The sequence below is a fragment of the Ailuropoda melanoleuca genome, chromosome 9, assembly GCF_002007445.2.
Source record: "Ailuropoda melanoleuca isolate Jingjing chromosome 9, ASM200744v2, whole genome shotgun sequence".
Lineage (NCBI taxonomy): Eukaryota > Metazoa > Chordata > Mammalia > Carnivora > Ursidae > Ailuropoda > Ailuropoda melanoleuca.
Window position 1 is genome coordinate 40,461,601 of NC_048226.1, and position 27,752 is coordinate 40,489,352.

The following is a 27,752-nucleotide window of genomic DNA, read 5'->3' on the forward strand; positions in this document are numbered from 1 at the left end:
GACAGAGATAGAGACAGCCAGCGAGAGAGGGAACACAAGCAGGGGGAGTGGGAGAGGAAGAAGCAGGCTCATAGCAGAGGAGCCTGATGTGGGGCTCGATCCCATAACGCCGGGATCACGCCCTGAGCTGAAGGCAGACGCCTAACCGCTGTGCCACCCAGGCGCCCCAAGACAGATTAGATTTTAAACTAAAGACTATAGTTAGAGATACAGAAGGGCACTATATTATTCTTAAAGGAAGTATTCAACAAGTGNTTATTTATTTATTTGACAGAGATAGAGACAGCCAGCGAGAGAGGGAACACAAGCAGGGGGAGTGGGAGAGGAAGAAGCAGGCTCATAGCGGAGGAGCCTGATGTGGGGCTCGATCCCATAACGCCAGGATCACGCCCTGAGCCGAAGGCAGGCGCTTAACTCCTGTGCCACCCAGGCGCCCCGGGCACTATATTATTCTTAAAGGATGTGTCCAACAAGTGGATATGACAATTATAAATATATATGCCCCCAACAGGGGAGCAGCAAGATACACAAACCAGCTCTTAAACAGAATAAAGAGACATATAGATAAAAATACGTTAATAGTAGGGGACCTCAACACTCCGCTATCAGCAATAGACAGATCCCTTAAGCAGAATATCAACAAAGAAACAAGAGCTTTGAATGCCACACTAGACCAGATGGACCTCATAGATATATATATATATAGAACACTACACCCCAGAACAAATCAATACTCATTCTTTTCGAATGCACATGGAACGTTCTCCAGAATAGATCATATGCTGGGTCACAAAACAGGTCTCAACCGGTAACAAAAGACTGAGATTATTCCCTGCATATTCTCAGACCGCAATGCTTTGAAATTGGAACTCAATCAGAAGGAAAAATTTGGAAGAAACTCAAACACTTGGAGACTAAGAACCATCCTGCTCAAGAATGATTCGATAAACCAGGAAATCAAAAATCAATTTAAACAATTTATGGAGACCAACGAGAATGAAAACACAATGGTCCAAAACCTATGGAACACTGCAAAGGCAGTCCTAAGGGGAAAATACATAGCCATCCAAGCCTCACTCAAAATAGAAAAATCTAAAATGCAGTTTTTGTATTCTCACCTCAGGAAGCTGGAACAGGAACAGATGAATAGGCCTAATCCACGCACGAGAAAGCAATTGATCAAGATTAGAGCAGAGATCAATGAATTAGAAACCAGGAGCACAGTAGAGTAGATCAACAGAACTAGAAGCTGGTTCTTTGAAAGAATTAATAAAATTGACAAACCACTGGCAAGACTTATCCAAAAGAATAGAGAAAGGACCCAAATTAACAAAATTACAAATGAAAAGGGAGAGGTCACAACCAACACCAATGAAATAGGAAGGATCATTAGAAACTTCTATCAACAGCTTTATGCCAATAAATTAAATAATCTGGAAGAAATGGATGCCTTCCTGGAAACCTATAAACTACAAAGACCGAAACAGGAAGAAATTGATTTTTTAAACAGACCGATTAATTATGAAGAGATTGAAGCAGTTATCAAAAACCTCCCAAAAAACAAGACTCCAGGGCCTCATGGATTCCCCGGGGAATTCTACCANAATAAAACTCCAGGCCCAGACGGTTTTCCTGGGGAATTCTACCAAACATTCAAAGAAGAAATAATACCTATTCTCCTAAAGCTATTTCAAAAAATAGAAACAGAAGGAAAGCTACCAAACTCATTCTATGAGGCTAATATTACCTTGATCCCCAAACCAGGCAAAGACCCCATCAAAAAGGAGAATTATAGACCAATATCCCTGATGAATATGGATGCCAAAAATCTCAACAAGATCCTAGATAATAGGATCCAACAGTACATTAAAAGGATTATCCATCATGACCCAGTGGCATTCATCACTGGGATGCGGGGGTGGTTCAACATTTGCAAATGAATCAATGTGATACATCATATCAACAAGAAAANAAGAAAAGAGTCAAGAACCATATGATCCTCTCAATAGATGCAGAAAAAGCATTTGACAAAATACAGCATCCTTTCCCAATTAAAACACTTCAGAGTGTAGGGATATGGGTACATTCCTCAATCTCTATAAAAGCCATCTATGAAAAGCCTACTGCAAGCATTATTCTCAATGGGGAAAAGCTGGAAGCCTTTCCCTTAAGATCAGGAACACGACAAGGATGCCCACTCTCGCCACTATTATTCAACATAGTACTAGAAGTCCTTGCAACAGCAATCAGAAGACAAAAAGGGATCAAAGGTATCCAAATCGGCAAAGAAGAAGTCAAACTGTCTCTCTTTGCAGATGACATGATACTCTATATGGAAAAACCAAAAGAATCCACCCCCAAATTATTAGAAGTTATAGAACAATTCAGTAAGGTGGCAGGATACANAGTTGCATTTCTATACACGAACAATGAGACTGAAGAAAGAGAAATTAGGGAATCCATCCCATTTACAATAGGACCAAAAATCATACGTTACCTTGGAATTAACTTAACCAGAGACGTAAAGGACCTATATCCTAGAAACTATAGATCACTTTTGAAAGATATTGAGGAAGACATAAAAAGATGGAAAAATATTCCATGCTCATGGATTGGAAGAATTAACATAGTTAAAATGTCCATGCTACCCAGAGCAATCTACACTTTCAATGCCATCCCGATCAAAATACCAATGACATTTTTCAAAGAATAGGAAGAAACAGCCCTTAAATATGTATGGAACCAGAAAAGGCCCCGAATCTCCAAGGAACTGTTGAAAAGGAAAAACAAAGCTGGGGGCATCACAATGCCGGATTTCGAGCTGTACTACAAAGCTGTGATCACAAAGACAGCATGGTACTGGCACANCCGTTATCTTGGAATTAACTTAACCAGAGACATAAAGGATCTATATTCTAGAAACTATAAATCACTCTTGAAAGACATTGAAGAAGGCACAAAAAGATGAAAAAATATTCCATGCTCATGGATCAGAAGAATTAACATAGTTAAAATGTCCATGCTACCCAGAGCAATCTACACTTTCAATGCCATCCCGATCAAAATACCAATGACATTTTTCAAAGAATAGGAAGAAACAGCCCTTAAATATGTGTAGAACCAGAAAAGGCCCTGAATCGCCAAGGAATTGTTGAAAAGGAAAAACAAAGCTGGGGGCATCACATTGCCGGATTTCAAGCTGTACTACAAAGCTGTGATCACAAAGACAGCATGGTACTGGCACAAAAACAGGCACGTAGACCAATGGAACAGAACAGAGAACCCAGATATAGACCCTTGGCTCTTTGGGCAACTCATCTTTGACAAAGGAGGAAAAAACATCCAGTGGAAAAAAGACAGTCTCTTCAATAAATGGTGCTGGGAAAAATGGACAGCTACATGAAAAGAATGAAACGTGACCACTCTCTCACACCATACACAAAGATAAACTCCAAATGGATGCAAGACCTCGATGTGAGACAGGAATCCTTCAAAATCCTAGAGGAGAACATAGGCAGCCACCTCTACGACATTGGCCAAAGCAACTTTTTTCATGACACATCTCCAAAGGCAAGAGAAACAAAAGATAAAATGAGCTTGTGAGACTTCATCAAGATAAAAAGCTTTTGCACAGCCAAGGAAACAGTCAAAAAAACTAAGACGCAGTCCACGGAATGGGAGAATATATTTGCAAATGACTCTACAGATAAAAGACTAGTATCCAAGATCTACAAAGAACTTCTCAAACTCAATACACAAGAAATAAATAAACAAGTCATGAAATGGGCAGAAGATATGAACAGACACTTTTCCAGTGAAGACACAGAAATGGCTAACAGACACATGAAAAAATGTTCAAAATCATTAGCCATCAGGGAAATTCAAATCAAAACCACACTGAGATACCACCTTACGCCAGTTAGAATGGCAAAAATCGACAAGGCAGGAAACAACAAATGTTGGAGAGGATGTGGAGAAAGGGGATCCCTCCTACATTGTTGGTGGGAATGCAAGTTGGTACAGCCACTGTGGAAAACAGTGTGGAGGTCCCTTAAAAAGTTAAAAATTGAGCTACCCTATGATCCAGCAATTGCAATACTGGGTATTTACCCCAAAGATACAGACGTAATGAAGAGAAGGGCCATATGCACCCCAATGTTCATAGCAGCACTGTCCACAATAGCTAAATTGTGGAAGGAGCCGAGATGCCCTTCAACAGATGACTGGATTAAGATGTGGTCCATATATACAATGGAACATTACTCAGCTATCAGAAGGAACGAATTCTTAACATTTGCTGCAACATGGATGGCACTGGAGGAGATAATGCTAAGCGAAATAAGTTAAGCAGAGAAAGACAATTACCATATGGTTTCACTCATTTATGGAACATAAGAAGTAGGAAGATCGGTAGGAGAAGAAAGGGAAGAAGGAAGGGGGGTAAACAGAAGGGGGACTGAACCATGAGAGACTATGGACTCTGGGAAACAGGGCTTCAGAGGGGAGGGGGGTGGGGGAATGGGATAGGTCGGTGATGGGTATTAAGGAGGGCATTTATTGAATGGTGCACTGGGTGTTATACGCAAGTAATGAATCATGGAACTTTACATCAATAACTAGGAATGTACTGGATGGTGACTAACATAATATAAAAAAATATTATTAAAAAAAAAACAATACCAGCTCATAAAAAAGAGAGAGAGAGAGAGTGAGAGAATATAATCAGACAGGTGACCAGAACAGAGCAATACACTGGATCCTGTGTGTATTTTCGTCTGTTAGATAACTAGATTCCAAAATTGTAAAGAAGGAAAAGCTTATATACGTGCAAATATAAAATTAGATACAATATAGAATGTGAGTGCAAAAATGAAAATTAAAAGACAAAAAAAGTATAAGCAGACAGGTGAACAGAACAGAGCAATACGCTATATCCTGAGTGTATTTTGGTCTGTTAGAAGAAACTGAATCCCATAATTGTAAAGAAAGAAAAAGTTTTGTATATATACAAAAATAAAATTAAATACAATGAAAAGATAGAATGTAAGTGTAAACATGAAAATTATAAAAGATTTTAAAAAAGAGTTGTTAAAAAATAGGAAAGTGGTTGAACAATGAAAGAGCAAAAAAATCAAAATCGAAAGACTAAAGAATCATGGCAAAAACCCCAAAAGTCCTGTATACCGTTTTCCCCAGCGCCGGAGATTTATAGTTCTCTGTGATCTGTAAACTTGCTCTTGGCTGGATGTTCTTGGTGATCTTCTGGGGGAGGGGCCTGTTTCCAAGTGCCTTTGACCCAGGTGGAACTGCATCGCGGTTGCCAAGGGTCCAGCTACGGAAGCTGCTCGGATTTGCTCTGTGTGGTTTTGTTCCCTGAGGGCTTTCTGCGCAGCTTTAGAGGATGAGAATGGAAATGGCGGCCTCCCAATCTCCTGTCCCGGAGCCAGAGCTCGCGAGGCCCACTCCTCAGTGTGCCCTCACGAAGCAGTCAGTCACGTCTGTCTCCCTGGTCTCCGTCTGCACTCTTGTGCTCACTCAGCCTGGACTGAGTGTTTCTGTCTCAGGCGCGCGACCGCAATTGGAGTCTCCAAACCCAGCAGCTGGTCTGGCGCACACTCGCTTACAGGGGAGAAAGTGGGGTCAGTGCTGCCGCTTGCTGGGCCCCTGCTCGAAGTGCAGTCGCCAAACCGTTTGGCGGTTTGTGATTTAAGGCAACACCGTGCTGAGAGCCTACACCTGGGCTTTCTAATTGCAGCCTACTTCCCCACTCCAGGCCTGGGAGCTCTGCCACACCCAGCCCCCCGCCCCGGTCTTTCTTTGACCCTGAGGCTCCTGAGACCACTCTGTCCCACCTAGGTTTCCACCCCGTTTCACCACCTGAGCGAGCCCTTCAGGCAGGGCTGTCTCTCACTGGGGCCGCCTTCTAAAAGGTCAGCTTTTGTGCTTGGCTGCTGTTACCTTTCTGGTGTTTGCTTCGGGAGGGGGAGGCTCCCTCCTCCCTGCGATTTATCTTCCCATATACAGAGAGTTTTGGATTCAGTTCTCCGCACCTCCTACCTTGCAGAAAGTGGTCGCTTTTCTATTTGTAGAGTTGCAGCTATTTTTTCCTTTGATCTCTGGTTGAGTTCACAGGTGTTCAGAATGATTTGATAGCTACTAGCTGATATTTAATATATTTAATATGGATATTTAATGAATATTTAACCTAATATAAAACATTTAAATTGAGTGTTTTAACTGTCCTTCCTTACTGCGAATAATATATTTATGGAGATGACGGTGGTGGTGGCGGTGGTGACAGAGTTGTTGAGATGGGGAAGGAAGAACAAAGTAGCACTTTCTTTTTTTTTAAAATTATTTATTTATTAGAGAGTGAGAGCACAAGTGGGGTGGAGGGGCAGGGAGAGAGAGAGAGAGAAGCAGACTCCCTGCTCAGCAGGGAGCCTGACTCGGGGCTGGATCCCAGGACCCTGGGATCATGACCTGAGCTGAAGGCAGATACTTAACCAACCCAGCCACCTAGGCGCCCTGAAGTAGCACTTTCTTGAAGAAAAACCAGAAATACTAGCCTAATCTTGAAATGATTAATAGGATTAGACTTAGTAAAAAATGAGTTGGGGGGCATACCATTCTAACAGCTCTATCTTAGAATGGACTGTTTTTCTCACCACAGAAATCGGTGGATGAGAATAATTGACTGATCTCAGTCCACATGTACACAAGGCAGATGGGTGCAGAAGTTGCTTTGTAAGCTAATCTAAGTGGTAGGGAAGTCCATGCTGGGAAAGAGATTGTTGAAACAAGACTAGAAAATTATGAAGACATTCTTTTTACTTTCTCTTTTTTGGTCTTCTACAACATCAGGCACAGAATTTTAGTCCTTGAGGGGGAAAATGGAATAGGAATGGAATACTTCAGAGTTGGAATAATCACAGACAATTACATTGTAAAGCTATTTTTTTTTTTACATTTTCCATCAACAATCTGTTTTCTGAAATACTTATTTTCTAGCAAAATAACTTACAGACTATGAAACATTTCTGATCATTTTTGCCAAAAGGACTCATAAATTTTTTAAAATAGTGTTCTTCAAAGTGCAGATTGCAGTCTTTTGGTAGATTTTTAAAATCAATAAAGTGGATAACTACCACACTTTTTTTTTAAGGGAGGTTTTTTTTTAAATAAATGATTTATTTTGGCATCATTTTAGATTAAAGAAAAGGTGCAGTCATAGTACAGAGTTTCCATATGCCCCTCACTCAGTTTTACCAGTCGTTAACATCTTGTGTTACTAGAGTATGACTGTCACTAAAAAGCTGATATTGAAACATTACTACTAAGTTCCAGACTTTCTGGATTTCTCTAGTTTTTCCATTAATGTTCTCTTTCTGTTCCAGAATCTAATCAATATAGGGTACCACACTGCTTTTAGTTGTCATGTCTCCTCTTGTCTGGACCAGTTTCTTAGTCTTCCCTTGTTTTCATGACTGTGACAGTCTAGAGGGGTGTTGGCCAGGTAGAATCCTATGGAATATCTCCCAGTCTGGGTTTGTCTGAAGTTTACTCATGATTAGACTGGTGTTAAGGGTTTTTGGAAAGAACAGCACAGGGTGGATGGCCTTCTCATCATGTCATATAATAGGGTTATGTTGTATATACATGACATTCCTGGGGATGGGAACCTTCATCATTTTGTTAAAGTGGAATTTGCCAGGTTTCTCTACTGCAGTTACTATTCTTAGGACATGAATCAGTAAATTTGGCACACTCACAAGAATGGGTAGGAGGTGGGATTAAGCTCCATAGCCTGTAGAGAGGGATATATATATATATATATATATATATTCTTTTGAATTCTATATATAAATATATATATATAGAATATATATATAGAATATATATAAATATTGTATAGAATATTTATATATACTTCTATATATAAATATATAGATATTTAGAATTCTTTTGTAAGAAAGATTTGTCCCTTCTTGGGGTGCTTGAGTAGTTCAGTTGGTTGAGTGTCAGACTCAATTTCGGCTCAGTCATGGTCTTGGGGTCATGCGATCGAGCCCCATGTTGGGCTCCAAACTCAGTGGGAAGTCTGCTTCTCTCCCTCTCCTTCTGCCCCTCCCCCTGCTCATGCTCTTGCACTCTCTCTTTCTCTCTCTAAAATAAATAGATAAATCTTAAAAAAAAAATTGTCCCTTCTTTTAAAAAAAATTTGTCCCTTCTCTTCCATTTACTTATTCAATTTCATTTATTTATATCATTTTTGTTTCATGTATATTTATTTTGTACTTTGGGGTATAATCCATTGTCTATTTACTTTTTGGTATTCCAAGAGACACTCCAGGATCCTCTTGTATTTCCTCTACCCCAGCGCTGAAATCAGCCATTTCTCCAGGAAGCCATGGTTCCTCTTGGAGAATGGTATTTCGAAACCAAGCTCTGGATGCTGCATGTGCTTGCTGGGTGTCTTTGCTTCTGGGCCCTGTTAGTGGACAGAGCTAGATAATTTAATATATGTATGTGTACTAAGTCATAAACATATCTGTCATTGTTCCTGTTCTATCATTTTGTATTCATCTTAAATTTGTACTGATGTTTAAGACTCTAATCCAGTATGTGATAGGATTTTAATGTAGCAGCATAATCTCCAAGCATGTTCTGGCTAAGTAAACAGAAAATTTTAAGAATACAGAATGGCTAGATAATGAAATGTTAGCCCAAGGTGGTAATTTTCAAGGACTAATTCTATTTTATTTATCAACTATTTCTAAATAATTGAGAGGTCAGTATAGTTTTTCTTTATTTACTTTTATGGTGTTATAAATTATAAATGTCTTAACTATTACAGCTTTGCATATTCAAATATGCTTGTTTAATTTGGTATAGTGGGTTATTGACATTTATTTTCTTTGTTTCGTTCATAAATTGAACACAGTACTCTCTTTTGGCAAACCAATATAAGAAAGAGAAACCAGGCAGCTTTTCAGTTTTCTCATTTGCAAGTGATAACAATAATTTCTACTTCATGAGATTTTAGTGAAGCATAAATACTTGTATATATTTGAAAGTACCTTGTAAATTCTACATGCTAACTTAACTTATTAGAGAATACATGTTAGATTGCCATCATTTAGCAAGCACTGGTTAAATACATTTACTTTGGTATAATTTTTAGTATCTGTCAATCAGAGACATCTCAGAGTTGATTCTTTATTCCAGTTTTATAAATTGTTTCACAAAAAGAATCTCTTCTTCATTAAACTCACATTACTGAGCTCTTACTTTGTTAGGCACAAAACAAATACTAGCCAGCTCATATCCAATGAAGATCTAATAACCTAATTCCTAACTTAGCAGCCTATTCAACTTTTAGCAGAAATGGAAACTAGGCAGGAGTCCAGTTTAATGGCCTCCTAGAAGTCTTTTTCGTATATTTTTTGCATTGTAATGAATCTGTGTTGCATTTCCTATCACCCAAGGTGTCTCGCTATTTAGAGGTCAGTGTCAGCCTTGACGGGGGACTTTTGTGGCCCGTGTGACTCCTTATCCTCACCCTGAAAGGAAGCTTCAGGAGAGCAGTGGTATTGCCTTTTGGGATCCAAGCTGTTCCCATCTAGATGCTTAGGGAAGATTTAGTGAACAAAGAAATGAAGGCAGGAGTTGGGCCAAGTCTCTGACAGCTGTAGCTTAAAGCCTCATTTTCAGAAATAGAGGGGGCCTTTCTAGTGCTGTGGGAATCACAGGTAGGTCTTTCTTTTCAGGGCGAGAGACACTGTCTCCCATCCCTTTCCTCTTCTTAGTCAGTCCCCCAAAGCCCTAGCAGGAAACTTGCTTATTACTAAGCCCCCTGCCTATTTTGTTAACTTCCTAGGTACCACAGGAATAGAGTATTAAATTAACTAAGTAGGTGCTGAGTTCCCTGAAAGCCCGTTGTAAAATTAGTGGAGACTGTGGTTAGTACCCATTATATTGGGCGGTGTATTAATACCATATTTCTCTGTATAATTTTTATTTTAGGCTGAGGGAAAGATAACATTTATTGATTACCTAACATATGTCAAGTACAATGGTGGGTACTTTACACTGTACAACTTCACTTAATTAGAAGGACTAGACGTCATCTGCTTCATACAGATGATGAAATCCAGGTCAAACTACCAGGAAATAGCAGAGCTGGTCTTTGAATCTTAGTTTTGCTGACCTCAAAGACTATGATCTTTCTATTATATGAACATTCTAAGGTAAAGCTATTTATTTTACTCTTCTGATAAAGTACTTTGCCTCAGAATATCTTGAAAGATTACACTGACCTTTACTATATTTTTTAATACAAGAGATTGAAATAACAGATATTAAAGTTTTGTGATATACTGTGATGTCAGATGCCAAATTTCTTGTACAGGGAGTTAAATGTGAATTCCCAATTCTCTTCTCATTGAAGCACATTCACCAAAATTTGTCATCCATCTATAGGAAAAGAGACAGGAATCCCATGGATATATTTGACATGGCTCGGCATCGGCTGCAAGCTCCTGTCAGGAGACAGTCACCTAAGGGCTTAGATGCTACTACTTTTCAGAATATTCACAACTTCAATGAGCTGAAAGATAGAGGTGAGTAGAACGCCGCTCTTTTAGATACAGCCTGGTTCTACCTATGTTCAGGTATTTATTTGTATCCTTTTTCTAAAGTAAAGTTTTGTTTAGGATACATATTTTAAATAGTGATGAAGAAAACTTCTATATACTTTAGTTCTTCACTTTACCAATCTGGTAGATGAAACTTCCAGTTTGTCTACTCTTTTCTTTTGGAGAGCATACAGCTGTTAAAGCCTCTCCCGAGTGGATTAGATCAGGTAGACTAAGGAGAAGAGTGGCACTTGTCATTAATGGATGGGGGACAGGGCAAACTGAGCTTAGGAAAGAGACTGAGAAGGAACAGCCAGAGTGACTGGAGGATGTGGTGTCCTGAAAGCTGAGGGAAGAGAGTGTGTCAAGAAGAAGGGATCGTGTAAGAGGAATATTGCTAAGTGTCCTGTGGATCAGAGGTCACTGGTGACCTCACATCTTTTCTGGTGGAATTAGGGCATCAGAAGCCAATTAACGTTGGAATGAAGATGAGTAGGGGGCAGAGTGTTGGACGCAGTAAACATAAGACAACCCCTGGTGGAAGCTTGGCTGGGAAGGGGAGGAGCAGAGGGTCCAGAGCTGGGGGAATGTGTGGGGTGCTAATGTGGAGGGCTGTGACGGGGTAAGACGTGTGTGTAGGGTACAGGAGAGAGAGGGAATGATGGGAGTAGGGTCCCTGAGTGACTCAGGCAGAGCCGAAGGAAGAGAGTTGAGAAGATTTGATGTAGTGCTTAGAAGGAGAAAAGCTTAGTAGGGAAATAGGTTTACCAGGAGACATAGGGGCTTGGGAGACTGAAAATGTGTAGAAAAACCAAAATGTGTGTTATATGTGATTTTCCTTTTAATAGAGCAGGTGGAGTCGAGGTGGCAAATTGTTGGATGTGTGATCATATGACCTATACCAGATAAACCAGAATTAAACTTTTCTTTTTACGTTTATCAGTAATATCTATTACTGAAAGTTTTGAAAACTCAGAGAGATGAGGGGAAAATCACCTTAATCAAACCACCTAAATATAAACACGATTCATATTTCTAGTCTTCTTTCTGAGCCTATTTAAAACAAAAAAGTAAAACAAAACCAAGATATGACTGTTATTTAATTTTCTCTTTTGTTTTTCATTTAGATTTACAAGTATCATCAATTACATTTACTGTTGTTTTTTAATGCTATCATTTATTGATAATTTACTATATGCCAGGCGTTGCATTAAGCCAGTGGGTCTCAAAGTTTGGTCAGGGAACCTGTGCAGTCAGAACGGTTTTCATTATAAACTAAGAAATTATTTGTCTTTTTCACATTTATTCTCACATGTGTGTACAGGTTTTCTGGAGGTTACACAACATGTGATAACTTCATCGTGTATTCTCATGTTTTAAAAATTTCTTAGTTTTAATTTCTAATAAGGCTTATCTGTGAGAGAAAGAGACATAGATAAAAGCTCCTTGGGGTCCTCAAAGAGTATGAAGAGATTGTGAGAACAAAAAAGATTTTCACCATAAAATCGAGCCGTTCATTTCCCTGTTTGATTTCCACAGTGAGTCCTAGTTCATGATATGACTCAGTTTTTGATAGTTTTCATTTTTACAGAGGGGAAACTGAGTCTGGAAGTTACCAAGTCAGGGTCCATCCAATCCAAGTTCATGTGTCCAGAGTGTCTTCTGTTAACTTTGGTCTCAACCATTTTCTAATTCTTACTCAACATGGTTCTCATGTTTTTTATTATATTGTACTATGTCCTTATTTTGGTAGTTGTGATAATTTCTGATCATAAAGCTTTTTACATATCAAGGATCATTTCTTTAAATTATATTCCAACAATATAATTAGTAGATCAAAGGGAATAATAGTTTCAAGGCTTTTTAAATGTGTGATCTATATTTTTGTTCTCAAGATTTAAAAATTAAATTTTAGCATTTTCATTCTGATCACTTGATACTCTTGAACTTGTGGCAGAGATGAATTCTTAGATTGTCATTTCCTCCACTAATGACATCTCTCCTAAAGTTCCACCCAGTCTGCATTTATCTTGCTTTTTGTATATTTGCAAGGGTTAAAATATTAATTGGCCAATAACATTATGTTTTCATTTTTTCAGTATATTTTAGGGATTGGCTGTGATCACAGTGTCTGATGGCTGCCTGAGTTGCAGCCCTGTGAATAACTGCTTGGCTATATCTGTACATAGTTGCCCAGCTGTGTGCTCTGGGGGGCATTTTGGGGAGTAGGGAGGTATGGATGGAGAATGCATAGTACTACTGCTTGTCCTGGGGCGGGGGGGTTTCCTTTTAATGTTGATAAGTTTGTGTAAGGGCATTTACTTAAGGAATATTAATTTTGTGTTCTTGAGTTTTATAATTTTAATATCTTTTGACTTTGGTGATATTTTATTTTAATTGTTCCTTGATTTTGAAATTAAATTACTCATATGTTACTTATAGTGAAGTTTTATAGTCTCCTTTGGAAACAAGATTGAACTTAGCTCGCGCACACACGCACTCTCTCTCTCTCTCTCTCTCTATGTATATATATTAAAGATTTTATTTATTTATTTAACACAGAGAGAGAGAGAGAGAGTGGCAGAGGGAGAGAGAGAAACAGACTCCCAGCCGAGCAGGGAACCCGATGCAGGCCTTGATCCCAGGAGCCTGGGATCGTGACCTGAGCTGAAGGCAGCTGCTCAACCGACTGAGCCACCCAGGCGCCCCTAGCTATATATTTTTTGTATTAGATTCAGAAACACGAGTTGATCTGAAATTTATGTACCCGGATCCTCCAAGAGATCACCACACCTTAGAGATTCAGCAGCAAGCCCTGCTAAGAGAGCAGCAGAAGAAACTGAATAGAATGAAGACGCAGGAAGGTGCCGAAGGTAAGAAATAATCATTCCTATCTCAAATAGTATCAGTGGGTTGTTGTTTATTGTTGGCTTTATTCCTCTCTGGTATGGATTTCCCTCCACTGGCAGCTCCATGCTCACATGGCCGTTTTGGCAGATAGTCCTAGAAAAGGACAGGTTCCTGGGAGGGCTCTGGTGGGCGGTGGCTGAGGTACGTTATGCATGAGGGGGGCCCGGGGAGGACTGAGTACCTCGGCTAGGCCAGGTGACATCAGCAGGAAGTAGGAACCAAGGGAAGGCCTGCTGGGCAAACACACCAGTGCCCTACGGGGCATTTCTTTGCCATGTGTGTCTGACAGCGTTTGATACAGCGTAAAATCCGTTCGGTGAGACTGGGCTGTGAGTGTGTGTTTGTATGATCAGCCGGTGAGCAGGTACTTACTGAGGGCGTGTGGTGAGCACCAGGACTGCCCCACATCCGGGGGATGTGGTGACGGATGAAGTACGCTACTGCTGTCAAGGAGCTTACGCTTTGTTGGAGGAGTTAAAGCTAAATAAGCGTAAGTGTGCTGAACGCGGCAGAGGAGAAATCTAGGGAGTATGGGACTGGGGGTTGGGGAGCACCTGATGGCCGAGTCGGGGTAGCTGCCTCACAGAGCAGAGCATCTGTGGGCCCCGTTGGCCCAGTGTCCTGCACGACCCTCACATATTTCACCAGCTTTGCCAGCCTGCAGGCCACTGAAGGTGGCCACAGAAAAGGAGTCCTAAAACAACAATCTGGTGATAAGAATGAGAAGACATTCTCATTCTCAGGTCTGCAGCATCTGAGGAACCTTTTTTGACCATGAAACATTATCACAGGAGTAAGTTGTGCGCCATTTCAGGCCCAGGTCAAGACTTTGATAAAGATTGATATAGTGAAAGTCTTTCCTCCCATCTTGTACAGAACTTTTCACAACGGTCTCATAGATCACCCTCTGACAGCAGAGTAACCCAAATTCTGTGATAAATAGTAGGCACGTACGTCATCAGAGAAGCTAGTACATTCTTCAACCTTTACAAGCATTTTGGTGGAATTCTTCCTTAGGAGACCCAGCTGATGATGTGATCTGGTGTGGTTTGGCATATTAGGCTGATTACAACCCAAAAGTAGTCCCAGGTGGCTGGATGCAGATGCATTTTGGCACCGAGGGTAACCATCTTCCACAGCAGCCACCAGCCAGCTTCCAGGAAACACTATGATGACTGAATTCATAAGAATGTGGTTTAACTATAAAACAATCACAAACGTGGTATAAAATATTCTAAGAAGGAATACAGGCTGTCATTCACTGGTAGCCTATTTATTCCCAAAGGCAGTCTCTAAAGGACAAAATGCACTTCTCAGAGGAACACATAGGAACACTGGTCAAATCAAAGAGGGGTCTTTGGGATACTTGTTCCAGAATCTCTGTGGAACCAGGTGCCTGGAGCTGAACTAATTCCATGTGAGGGGCCTGTGTTTAACTCCACTCAGCAATTTTTTGCCCAGATTGTGGAAATATGAGTGAAGCTGGTGAAGAGTCCTACATTATTTTCTTTTTCTGCAAACATCAGTTTTAAGCTCACAATGATTTTTACTTTTTTATTCAACTAGAATGGATGCTGAGTTAGTTATATTTATTAATATCTTAACATTCTAAAATGTGATATTTGAAAAAGAATTTACAATAGAGAGCTAGTCACAAAAGATATTCTAAAAGTTTTTATTTTTAAATGTTTTTTCTCCATTAACGGCAGTGAGCCTGGATGCCATCCCAAGTGCTAAAGTACGGGACCGCAGAATGGTAAGGAACCAGTTACAATTTTTCAAGCTAGTTTTTGGGGGATAAAAAATTTTTAGGAAAATGTAAGTGAGTAATCCAGTTTTGAATGTTGAATTAAGAAAGAATTTAAATCTTGTCTCATCCACGTAGTGGGTAGGTAGAGCTATATTAGAATATGGAGAGAGAAAGCATATTGTTATAGGAAGTATATTGTGATTACAAGACTTGAGAGGCTGTTCAGGTTGGTCTGTTTTTAGATGTGTGACTTCAGGCAAAGTATTTAATCTTTCTGTGCCTTAACTTTCTTATCTGTAAAATGGGATAATATTACTTACCTCTGAGGTATAAGAATTATTTGCTATAAGAATTATTTGCAAGGCACTTAGGGATAGGCCTAGCACATAATTTCTGTATAAATGTTTATTAAATAAAAAATAGTTCGGGTTGTTGTGGGGATTAAGTGAGATAATATATTAGCACGGGGCCTGGCCCATGAGTGCCTTGTGTTTGCTTTCAACATCATTACCAGCAGAAGTAGGAGTTTATAATATAAGTAGTGGTGAGGCCTGTAAGAAAGTAAGCAAGGTAAGGGCGTCACTCTTACCCTGAGGAGGTGACATCAGTGCCAAGGCTGAATAAAGGGAAGACATGAGCCACTTTCATGCAACCAATAAGTATTGAATACTTTGGACCGGGTACAATCCTAGGTGCTGGGGTTACTGGAGTGAGCAAAAGGGACAAAAATCCCTGCCCTCTAAGGGCTTACTTTCTGGTAAGAGGGAGAGACAATAAACAAATAAAAAAAAACATAATATGTTACATCATGGGGCTCGGGGGGAAATGATAGCTTGGAAAGGGGGTGCTGGGTATCCTGGGATGACGGTTTACAATGTGAAATACAATGGGCATGGAAGGCCTCACCGAGTAGGTAACATTTAAGGGCATCAGGGAGGTGGCCATGTGAATTATCAGGGGACACAGCTAGAGAAAGAAACTTCTAGGCGGCAGCCCTGGGCAGGAGTAGGCTTGGTGTACACAGGGAGCTGACTGGGGAGGCTGGAGAGCCATGAGCAGGGGGTTGGGAGCAGATGGGGTAGAGAGGTGACGGGCTGGACTGTGGAGCCTCTGAGCCCATCACAGGGTTTTGCCTTTTACACTGTGAATGTGTTGAGAAGCTTCTAAAGTTTTGCAGCAGAGTAGTGACAGGGCTACTGCTATAATCTAGGTAAAACATAAGGTGATTTAGCCCCAGGCAGCAACAGTGTGAGTGGTCTGAAGTGGCTGGATTCATTTTGAAAGGAGACCTGATAGTATTTCGATGTATTGGCTGTGGGATATGAGGAGTCAAAGGTGGACTTCAAGGGTTTTGGTTGGGAGTTGCTGTTTACAGCGGTGGTAAAGCAGGAGAAACACATTTGGGGGTGGGGAAGATTAGGAACTTAGTTTTAAACATGGTTAAGTTTTGAGATGCCTGTTAGACAAACAGTTGGAACTGGCAAGTAGCAGACAGATGAGTTCAGGGGAAAAGATTGAGGTTGGAAATAAATTTAGTTTTCATACATACGAATGATAATAACAGTATTATTGCATTTTCAGATTATAAAGGTAAGGCTCAGCTTGGCTGTTTCAGTAGCCCAGGGTTACCAGTCGGTAGCTGATGGTGCTTCATTTGAAGTGATAATGATGTTGTTAATAGCTACCATTTACAGAGTGACCACTCTCTCTGTGCCAGGTACTTGGTGTTTCTTTCTCTCAAGTACACAACAAGGTCTGCTTTCCCTATTTGACATAAGAGGAAACTGTGGGCCGGTGATCATGCAGTTGGTAAGCTGCAAAGCCCAGACTTGAAATCAAGCTAGTCTGGAGAGCTCGTCCTTGTCCTCATACCACACCTATTCCTGAACTCTCTGCAGGTTGGTAGGTTTCTCTGTATGTGGCAGCCACATTTCCTAGGGAAAAGATACTGAAATTTAACAGTTGGGATTTTGGTTAAAATCCTGGATTAGTATCACCGTATTTTCCTGAGTAGAAACTCAGCATAAGCCAACGGCTTATCATGGCTGTTACCAAAAAGCTAATAAATTTGGGGCTCTTCATCTTCTTAGAAACTGGATTGTATAAAAAACACAAATGAAAGTGGGGCAGGTTGTCATGGAGAAGATACAGTTTACATGGACTTGGATTACTTTTCATTATGTGAAGGACTCTGATGAGGAAGAGAGGTTGGGCAGTATGCAGTGCTAGGAACACCTGGGTCAGACCATTGGGTATATATTAGGTGCTGTTCATGCTAAAAAGCAAAAGTAGAATCAATAGGGGTTAAATTAAAAAGGAAAGTTAAATGCAGTATATGGAAGAATTCAGTGAAAGGGAAGAACTTTCGGATAATGCTATGTATTAGTGGAATGTATTTAGAAATTAATGGACAGCTCTTCAGGGGATTGTTCTAGCACATCCTAGGTATCTGGTGGGGTAAGTGGTGGTAGGTGACTTTAGGCTCCTTCCAACGTATAAGGTGATATTACTCTACGTGTAAATCTGTTAACCCCTTATTTGAGAGCTCATTATAAGCGCAATCCTAGTGTTATTTCTACCCTTATTCTTATGTTCCCTCTATATCTGTGCTATACCTTTGTGACAACTGCTTTCACATAGGGCTGTCATTGTCTGAGGGCAGCCCCTTTTTCTCCCCCATGAAACTCTTACTCATCTTTGTTCCTGGCATGGAAGAAATAATAGTAAGTGCACTCTACAGATTTATTGAAAGAATGAATGAATCTTGGCAATGGTTTAAAGACTTTTGTTTTTTATTTATTTTTTTTCCAAGATTTTATTTGTCAGAGAGAGAACAAGTAGGAGGAGCAGCAGACAGAAGGAAGAAGCAGGCTCCCCACTGAGCAGGGAGCCCGATGTGGGACTTGATCCCGGGACCCTGGAATCATGACCTGAGCCGAAGGCAGACACTTAACTGACTGAGCCACCCAGAAGTCCCAGTTTAAAGACTTTTAATGTTTAATTGGGTTCATTGCTTCATACTCTGTTTTCATCAGCAGTATTGTGACCCTTAATAAAACGGGTCTTTCCTTTATTTTTTGGGCATTGGAATTCGGTGTAGGAGGCAAGCAGCCAGTCCGACCTCTCCGGGCATCCATTTTTGCTCATTCTGGGGACAGTGTGGAGACTTGTGCCTCTTGGTACAAATTTGTTGTTTTTCCATACAGGACTAATAAAAATCATTAATCTATGTTGTTTCTTTTAGCCCAGAGAGGACTCTGATAATTTCTTGAAAACTTCATTATTGGAATCTGATAGTGCTTTCATTGGTGAGTATATTTATTTTACCAATCTAGTTATTTAAATATTAAGCATTATTTATATTTCTTTTAAGTATTTTTCTCCGTACTTAACAAAATTAGTACTTCACTCTTTGTTTTGCAAGGTGGTAGAAAGGGAATATTCTATTTTACTAAATAATCATCAAATATGACTTATTTCTGATTCTGAAAACTTTATAACTAAAATGAACTTTGGAAGTCATAGGAATGGTTCACACAAAAACCTGTACATGAATTTTCATAACAGCTTTACTTCTAATAGCCAAAAACTGGAATCAGCCCAGATTTCCTTCAACGGGGGAACAGTTAAACTGTAGTACCCCCACCCCATGGAATACTGCTAAGAGATCAGTGGATCAGGATCAGGGGTATTTTACCAGTATCAGTATCCTGGGTGTGAAACTGTTGCTCTTCTTTTGTAAAACATTACCACAGGGGCGACCCGGGCAGGGTGTGCAAAGGATCTTTAAGATTTCTCAAAACTGCATGTGAATCTTTCAATTTTAAAAGGTCATAAGAATATTCTTAGTCTTAAGAAAAAATGTATCTCACGGTACCTTTACGTATCTTCTTAAGTACTGTAATATACACTTAATTATGTACTTTGATCATAAACATTTCTGCTGTTTTAGGGCCATCAGGGGATTATATCTCCTCCATATTAGTTGTATTTCATGAGACGAAAATTCCAAACTAGCCTATAATTTTTTTTTTAAACGAGTTTTTCTTTTCCAGGATGTCATATTGTGGAGAGTAAAGATAGAGAAACCAGGAGGACATAGGTATAGGGAGATAGTCTATGGAGGCATCAGGGAAATGTGACCTGTTCCTGCTAACAGTTAAGACAGTTTGGGGCACTCGGGGTGGTGTCTTGGACTATTTCATTATACTAAACCAAAGATACAGCAATCTTTCTGATATCCCACAAATATCCCATAGTCATGACTGTTAGCACTGTTCTAATGAATGTGGGTAAGGCTTTTGTGTGTGTGATAACCTAGGTGAGAAAGTTCTGAGTATCTAAATTTATAGCATGTTGACTATAGTTAACAGTACTACACTGTATATGAAAGTTGCTATGAACGTAGAGTTTTAATGTCCTCACCGAAAACAAAATGGTAATTCTGTGAAGGAGGTGAAGGATGTGTTTTAACTAGCCTTATTGTCGAAAACGTTTTGCAATATGTGATTGACCCGTGAACAACATGGGTTTGAACTGTGTGGATCTAATTAGAAGTGGGTTTTTCTCCAGTAAATGCAGTGTAGTAAATGTATTTTCTCAGTAACATTTTCCCTTGCTTCCTTTATTGTAAGAATATATGTATAATATCTATGTAACATATACAGTATGCATTAATCGACTGTTTATCAGTAAGGGTTCCGATCAAGTAAAGTTTTTGAGGAATCAAAAAGTATATGCAGATTTTTGAATGTGCAGGGGCCCTGCCTTGTTCAAGGGTCAGCTGTATACGAAGTATCAGATCATCACATTGTACACCTTAACTTACACAATGTTTTATGTCTGTAACAAATTAGGCTGGAAAAAACACAAGTGAACTATAGACATTAAAGAAAGAAATTCATCAATAATAAGTTTCGAAAACAGAAAGGACCAGGTCCAGATAGCTTCACTGGTGGATGCTACCAAACATTTAGGGAAGAATTCTATCAATTCTCTACAACCTCTTCCAAAAAATGGAAGCAGGGGAATACATTCTGTGTGTCCAGCATTACCCTAATACCACAACCAAAGAAGAACACAAGAAAACTACATACCAATACCGCTCCTGAACATAGATGCAAAAATTCTCAGCAAAATATTAGCAAATTGAATTCAACGACATGTGAAGAGAAATGTTACAACCAAGTGGGATTTATCTCAGGTATGCAAAGCTGGTTTACATTCAGTTAATAAAATTAACAAAAATGTAATCATTGTTATCAACAGGCTAAAGAAGAAAAATCACATGATCATTATCAGTAGGTGCAGAAAGGCACTGAACAAAATCCAACACCCACTCATGATAACTCTCAGCAAACTAGGACTGTAAAGGAGCATCCTCAACTTGATAGAGAACATATACAAAAACCCTACAGCCAACATCATATTTAATGATGAGGAGACAAACTTTCCTATAAAGACCAGGAACAAGGCAAAGATGTCTCTTCTCACCACTCCTCAACATTATTATGGAAGTCCTAGCTGATGTGCTAAGTCAAGAAAAGGAGGTATACAGATTGGGAAGGGAGAAATACTACTGTCTTTGTGCACAGATGACGTGATTGTAGGAAATCTGATCAATAAAAGAAACCTTGGTACTAATAATAAGTAGTTACAGCACAGTTGCAGGATACGAGATTAAAACACAAAAGTCAGTTGCTTTCCTATATATATACCAGCAATGAACAGGTGGACTTGGAAATTTAAAACACAGTATCACTTACATTAGCACCTCCCTAAAAAAGAAATATAAATATAAATCTTGTACTGATTTTATTATGAAAAAAACTATAAAACTCTTATGAAATAGATATTTCATGTTCATGGATTGGGAAATGCAGTGTGGTTTAAGATACCAGTTCTTCCCAACTTGACCTATAAATTCAATGCACTCCCCATCAGTCTGATTCTAAAGTTTTTATGGAGAGGCAGAAGATCCAGAATAGCCAGCACAATATGGAAAGAGGACAAAGATGAAGACTGACGCTACCTGACTTACTATAAAGTTAACAGTAATCAAGTGGTTGGTATTGGCAAAAGAATGTACAAATAGATCAGTTGAACAGAATAGAGTCTGGAAACAGAGCCAAACAAGTATTGTCCATTGATTTTTGACAACAGAGCAAAGGCAATGCAATGGACAAAAGATGGTCTTTTCAACAAATGGTGCTAGAACAACTGGACATCTACATGCAACAAAAGGAATGTAGACACAGACCTTACACCCTTCACCAAAATCAAAGTGGACCATAGACCCAGATGTAAAATGCAAAATTATACAACTCCTAGAAGATAACAGAGAAAACCTAGAACTTGGGGCTGGTGATGACATTTTAGATCCAATACCAGAGGTGTAATCCATGAGAGAGAGATTGGATAAATTAGACTTCTTTAAAAACTAATGCTCTGTGAAAGACAATGGCAAGAGAATGAAAAGACAAGCCAGAGACTAGGAGAAAATACTTGGCTAAAGGCCCATCTGATAAAAGACTGTTAGCCAAAATATACAAAGAACTCTTAAAACAATAAGAAACGATTCAATTAAAAGATGGGCAAAAGATCCAAACACATTTCACTAATGACCTACAGATGGCAAGTAAGCCTATGAAAATAGTATCTTCAGGGAAATGTAAATTAATGAGATACCACTATTAGAATGGCCAAAATCTGCAGGAACTCTCACTCCGTGTTGGTGGGAATGTAAAATGGTACAGCCACTTTGGGAGACAGTTTGGATGTTTCTTAAGAAACCAAACATAATCCTATCTTACAATCTTGCAATTACACTACTTGATATGTTCCCAAAGGAGTTGAAACTTATGTCCATACAAAAATCCACACGCACATATTTGTAGCAATTTTATCAGTAATTGCCAAGACCTGGAAGCAACCAAGATGTCTTTCAGAAGGTGAATGGATAAATATACTGTGATACAACCAGACAGTGCAATATTCCTCAGTGCTGAAAAGGAATGAGCTACGAAACCATGGAAAGAGACAGAGGATTCTTGAATGCATGTGTGTGAAAAAAGCCAATCTGACCAGGGTACATACTGTATGATTCCAACTATATAGCCATCAGGAAAAGACAAAACTATGGAGGCAGCAAAGAGATCAGCAGTTGCCAGGGTTACAGCAGAGGGAGGAATGAGTAAGTGGTGCACAGAGGAGTTTTAGGACAGTGAAGCTGTTCTGTGGATACCGGCATAGTGGATACATGTCAAAACCCATGGAATGTACACCACCAAGAGGAAAGTCTAATGTAAACTATGGGCGTTGGGTTATCGGTGCGGGTTCATCGACTTTAACAAACATACCACTCTGGTTGTTGATAGTGCAGTAAGCTATGAACGTGTGGACAGGAGGTATATCGGAATTCTCTATTTTCCACTCCAATTTACTGAACTTAAAAATTCTTGTAAAACAGTCTATTTTTGTTTTTTAAAGCAAGTGCATTAGTGGTAGGGTATATACAGAAGTCAGAAAACTATATTTTTGGAGTGTTAGAAAACCACATCTCATTCAGTAAAATGTAGTTATTGCTGCCTAAAAAAAAGCTGTACATTTTAAGTATCAGACATTTGAATATCACCTATAGGGTAAATGATAGTATTGTGTCAATGTTAGATTTCCTGAATGTGATAATGAAACTGTAGGTATAATGTAGGAGACAGTCCTTGTTCTTAGATTGTACATGCTTAAGAATGTGTGGATGAAGTGTCATGCAACTTAGTGGTTCCACAAAAATAAGCAACACCACCATCCCCCACATAGAAATAAAGTAAATGTGGCAAAATAGGAAATGGTGATTTTAGGTATATATGGTAATATTATAACTTTCCTTTAGGTTTTAATTTTTTAAAATAAAGAGAAAAATTCTAAGTGTTATGAACTGTTTACCTCCATGATCACTAGAGAGGCTGTGATCAAAAAGACTGATAATACCAAGTGCTGGTAAGGATATTGGGAAACTAGAACCTTCTTACAATGGTAAAATGATAGAACCACTTCTGAAAATGGTTCGGCAGTTACTCAAAATGCTAAACATAGAGTTACACAGAATATCCAGCAATTTCAGTCCTAGGAATATACCCCAAAGAAATGAAAACATATGGCCACAAAGACATGTACACGAATGTTCAAAACACAGTTAATAACTGCCAATTAGAAACAGTTCACATGCCCATCACGTGGTGAGTACATAGATAAAATGTCATATATCCATCTGATGGAGCACTACACAGCAATAAGAATGAACTGATACATGGTACGACACAGAAGAACCTCAAATACATTATGCTAAGTGGAAGACAAAAAATATTACATTGTATATTCCATGTATATGGAATCTCAGGAAAGGTAAATCTCAGCTTGAAAGCAGATCAGTGTTTACTTGGGGCTGGGCAGGTGGGAGTTGTAAATGATTGCCTGTGAGCACAAAGGAACTTTTTGAAGTGACAGAAATGTTCTAAAACTAGATTGTAGTGATGACTGCACAATTCCATAAAAGTTATTGAACTGTGTACATTTTAGTAGCTGAGTTTTATTACATGTAAATAATAAAGCTATTAAAAAAGAGAGTCTTGGTTTAGCTTGGAGTAAAAAGATTTGAAATGGTAGATGTTTAAGATTTCTCCTTTGTGTGGTCTTCCTAGGTGCTTATGGCGAGACATATCCTGCCATTGAAGATGACATCCTCCCCCCACAATCCCAGCTGCCCTCAGCAAGGGAGCGCAGGAGAAACAAACAGAAAGTACTGGACCTTGTATGTATGAAGTATCTTTTTCTTTTTTACCTTTTCAGTTTAGGAGAGGTCTGGGTTCTGACCCATGCTAAATTGATATGGTCCACAAGAGACTCATTTTAGACCCTAATACACCTCCAGATTCAAAGTGAGGGGGTGGAAAACCATTTACCATGCTCATGAACATCAAAAGAAAGCTGGGGTGGCAATTCTTATTATCACACAAATTAGATTTTAAACCGAAGACTGTAAAAGGAGATGAGGAACAACACTGTATCATAATTAAAGGGTCTGTCCAATGAGAAGATCTAACAGTTGTAAATATTTATGTCCCTAACATGGGAGCAGCCAAATATATAAGGCAATCAATAAATAACTAAATCAAAGAAACACACTGATAATACTACAATAAGAGTAGGGGACGTTAACACCCCACTCACTGCAATGGACAGATCATCTAAGCAGATGATCTACAAGGAAACAAGGGCTCTGAAAGACACACTGGACCACATGGACTTCACAGATATATTCCGAGCATTCCATCCTAAAGCAACAGAATACACATTCTTCTCCAGTGCACATGAACATTCTCCAGAATAGATCACATCCTAGGTCTCAAATCAGGTCTCAACTGGTACCAAAAGTTTGGGATCATTCCCTGCATATTTTCGGACCATAATGCTTTGAAACTGGAACTCAATCACAAGGGGAAAGTTGGAAAGAACTCAAAGGCATGGAGGCTAAAGAGCATCCTACTCAAGAATGAATGGGCCAACCAGGAAATTAAAGAATTTTAAAAATTCATGGAAACAAACTGAAAATACAACTGTTCAGTATCTTTGGGATATAGCAAAAATGGTCCTAAGAGGGAAGTATATAGCAATACAAGCCTTTCTCAAGAAACAGGAAAGGTCTCAAATACACAACCTAACCTTACACCTAAAGGAGCTGGAGAAAGAACAGCAAATAAAGCCTAAACCTACCAGGAGAAGAGAATTAATAAAGATTAGAGCAGAAATAGATGAACTAGAAACCAAAGAACAGTCAAACAGATCAACGAAACTAGAAGCTGGTTCTTTGACAGAATTAATAAGATCGATAAACCCAAAAGAAAAGAGAAATCCTGAATGAAAGAGGAGAGATCATGACCAACACCAAAGAAATACAATTATAAGAACATATCATGAGCAACTATATGCCAACAAATGAGGCAATCTGGAAGAAATGGATACATTCCTAGAGACAAACTACCAAAACTGAACCAGGAAGAAACAGAGAACCTGAGTAGACCCATAACCAGCAAGGAAATTGAAGCAGGAATCAAAAATCACTCAATAAACAAGAGTCCAGGGCCAGGTGGCTTCCCAGGAAAATTCTACCAAATATTTAAAGAAGAACTAATACCTATCCTTCTGAAGCTGTTTCAAAAAATAGAAATGGAAGGAAACCTTCCAAACTCATTCCGTGAGGCCAGCATTACCTTGATCCCAAAAGCAGACAAAGACCCCACCAAAAAGGAGACTTACAGACCAATATCCCTGATGAAATGGATGCCAAAATCCTCACCAAGATACTAGCCGATAGGCTCCAAAGGTATAGTAAAATGATTCACCACGACCAACTGGGATTTATTCCTGGGCTGCAAGAGTGGTTCAGCCTCTGCAAATCAATCAATATGATACAGTATATTAATAAAAGAAAGGACAAGAACCATATGATCCTCTCAATAGACGCAGAAAAAGCATTTGACAAAATACAGCATCCTTTCTGATTAAAACTCTTCACAGTGTAGAGATAGAGGGAACATACCTCAATATCATAAAAGGCATATACAAAAAGCCCATGGTGAGTATCATTCTCAATGGGGAAAAACAGAGCTTTTGCCGTAAGGTCAGGAACATGGCAGGGATGTCCACTCTCACCACTGCTGTTCAACATAGTACTAGAAGTCCTGGCTTTAACAATCAGACAACAAAAAGGAATAAAAGGCATCCGAATAGGCAAAGTAGTAGTCAAACTCTCACTCTTTGCAGGTGATATGATACTCTATGTGGAAAACCCAGAAGACTCCACCCACAAATTGCTAGAACTCATACAGGAATTTAGCAATGTGGCAGGATATAAAATCAATGCACAGATATCAGGTGCATGTCTATACACGAACAGTGAGACAGAACAAAGAGAAATTAAGGAGTCGAACCCATTTACCATTGCCCCTAAGATACCTAGGAATAAACCTAACTCAAGAGGCAAAGGATCTGTACTCCAAAAACTATAGAATACGCATGAAAGAAACTGCGGCAGACACAAAGATAAGGAAAAACGTTCCGTGCTCATGGATTGGAAGAACAAATATTGTTATAACGTCTATGCTGCCTCGAGCAATCTACACATTCAATGCAATCCCTATCAAAATACCATCAAATGTTTTCACAGAGCTGGCACAGTAATCCTAAAATTTGTATGGAACCAGAAAAGATCCCAAATAGCCAAAGGAATGTTGAAAAAGAAAACCAAAGTTGGTGGCATCACAGTCCTGGACTTCAAGCTCTATTACAAAGCTGTAATCATCAAGACAGTATGGTACTGGCACAAAAACAGACACATAGATCAAGGGAAGAGAACAGAACAGAGAACCTAGTAATGGACCCTCAACTCTGTGGTCAACTAATCTTTGACAAAGCACGAAAGGATATGCAATGGAAGACAGTCTCTTCAACAAATGGTGTTGGGAAAATTGGACAGCCACATGCAGAAGAATGAAACTGCACCATTTCCTCACACCATACACAAAAATAGACTCAAAGTGGATGAAAGACCTAAATGTGAGACAGGAGTCCATCAAAATCCTAGAGAACACAGGCAGCAACCTCTTCAACCTCGGCTGCAGCAACTTCTGGCTAGACATGTCTCCAAAGGCAAGGGAAACAAGGGCAAAAAATGAACTATCGGGATTTCATCAAGATAAAAGCCTTTTTATCATCAAGATAAAAAGCAAAGGAAACAGCTGACAAAAACAAAAGACAACGAACATAATGGGAAAAGATATTTGAAAATGTCTTATCAGATGAAGGGCTAATATCCAAATCTGTAAAGAACTTCTCAAACTCAACACCCAAAGAACAAATAATCCAATCAAAAAATGGGCAGAAACCATAAACAGACATTTCTCCAAAGACGACATCCAATGGCCAACAGACACATGAAAAAATGCTCATCGCTCGGCATCAGGGAAATACAAATCAAAACCACAGTGCGATACCACCGCACACCGGTCAGAATGGTGAAAATTAACAAGTTAGGAAACAGATGTTGGTGAGGATGCAGAGAAAGGGGAACCCTCCTACACTGTTGGTGGGAACGCAAGCTGGTACAGCCACTGTGGAAAACAGTATGGAGGTTCCTCAAAAGGTTGAAAATAGAGCTACCCTATGAGCCAGCAATTGCACTACTGGCTGTTTATCTCAGGGACAGAAATGTAGTGATCTGACGGGACACCTGCACCCCAATGTTCATAGCAGCAATGTCCACAATAGGCAAACTATGGAAGGGGCCAGATGTCCATTGACAGGTGAATGGATAAAGAAGATGTGAGATAGATATATACATATTATATATATATATATATAATAAAAAAAAAAAAAAAAAAAAAAAAAAAAAAAAAAAAAAA

At 39.3% G+C, this 27,752-nt stretch overlaps 1 protein-coding gene across 8 annotated transcripts in view; it reads left to right on the top strand.

The window, feature by feature from the left end:
* The window catches only part of CSPP1 (centrosome and spindle pole associated protein 1), a 159,437-nt gene that overhangs the window by 126,423 nt on the left and 5,262 nt on the right, over window positions 1-27,752 (top strand). For 6 of the 8 annotated variants that reach the window (XR_002142123.2, XM_019796556.2, XM_011221214.3 and 3 more), the window contains 5 exons: window positions 10,483-10,622; window positions 13,370-13,510; window positions 15,257-15,303; window positions 18,542-18,605; window positions 23,994-24,103. Coding sequence is in view for 7 of the 8 variants with exons in the window: in XM_019796556.2 (XP_019652115.1) it covers window positions 10,483-10,622; window positions 13,370-13,510; window positions 15,257-15,303; window positions 18,542-18,605; window positions 23,994-24,103 (502 nt within the window). In the remaining variant the exon portion in view is untranslated. Of the gene's footprint in view, window positions 1-10,482; window positions 10,623-13,369; window positions 13,511-15,256; window positions 15,304-17,014; window positions 18,097-18,541; window positions 18,606-23,993; window positions 24,104-27,752 lie in introns of those variants that run through there. The other 2 variants (XM_034668149.1, XM_034668148.1) reach the window with 2 other exon arrangements.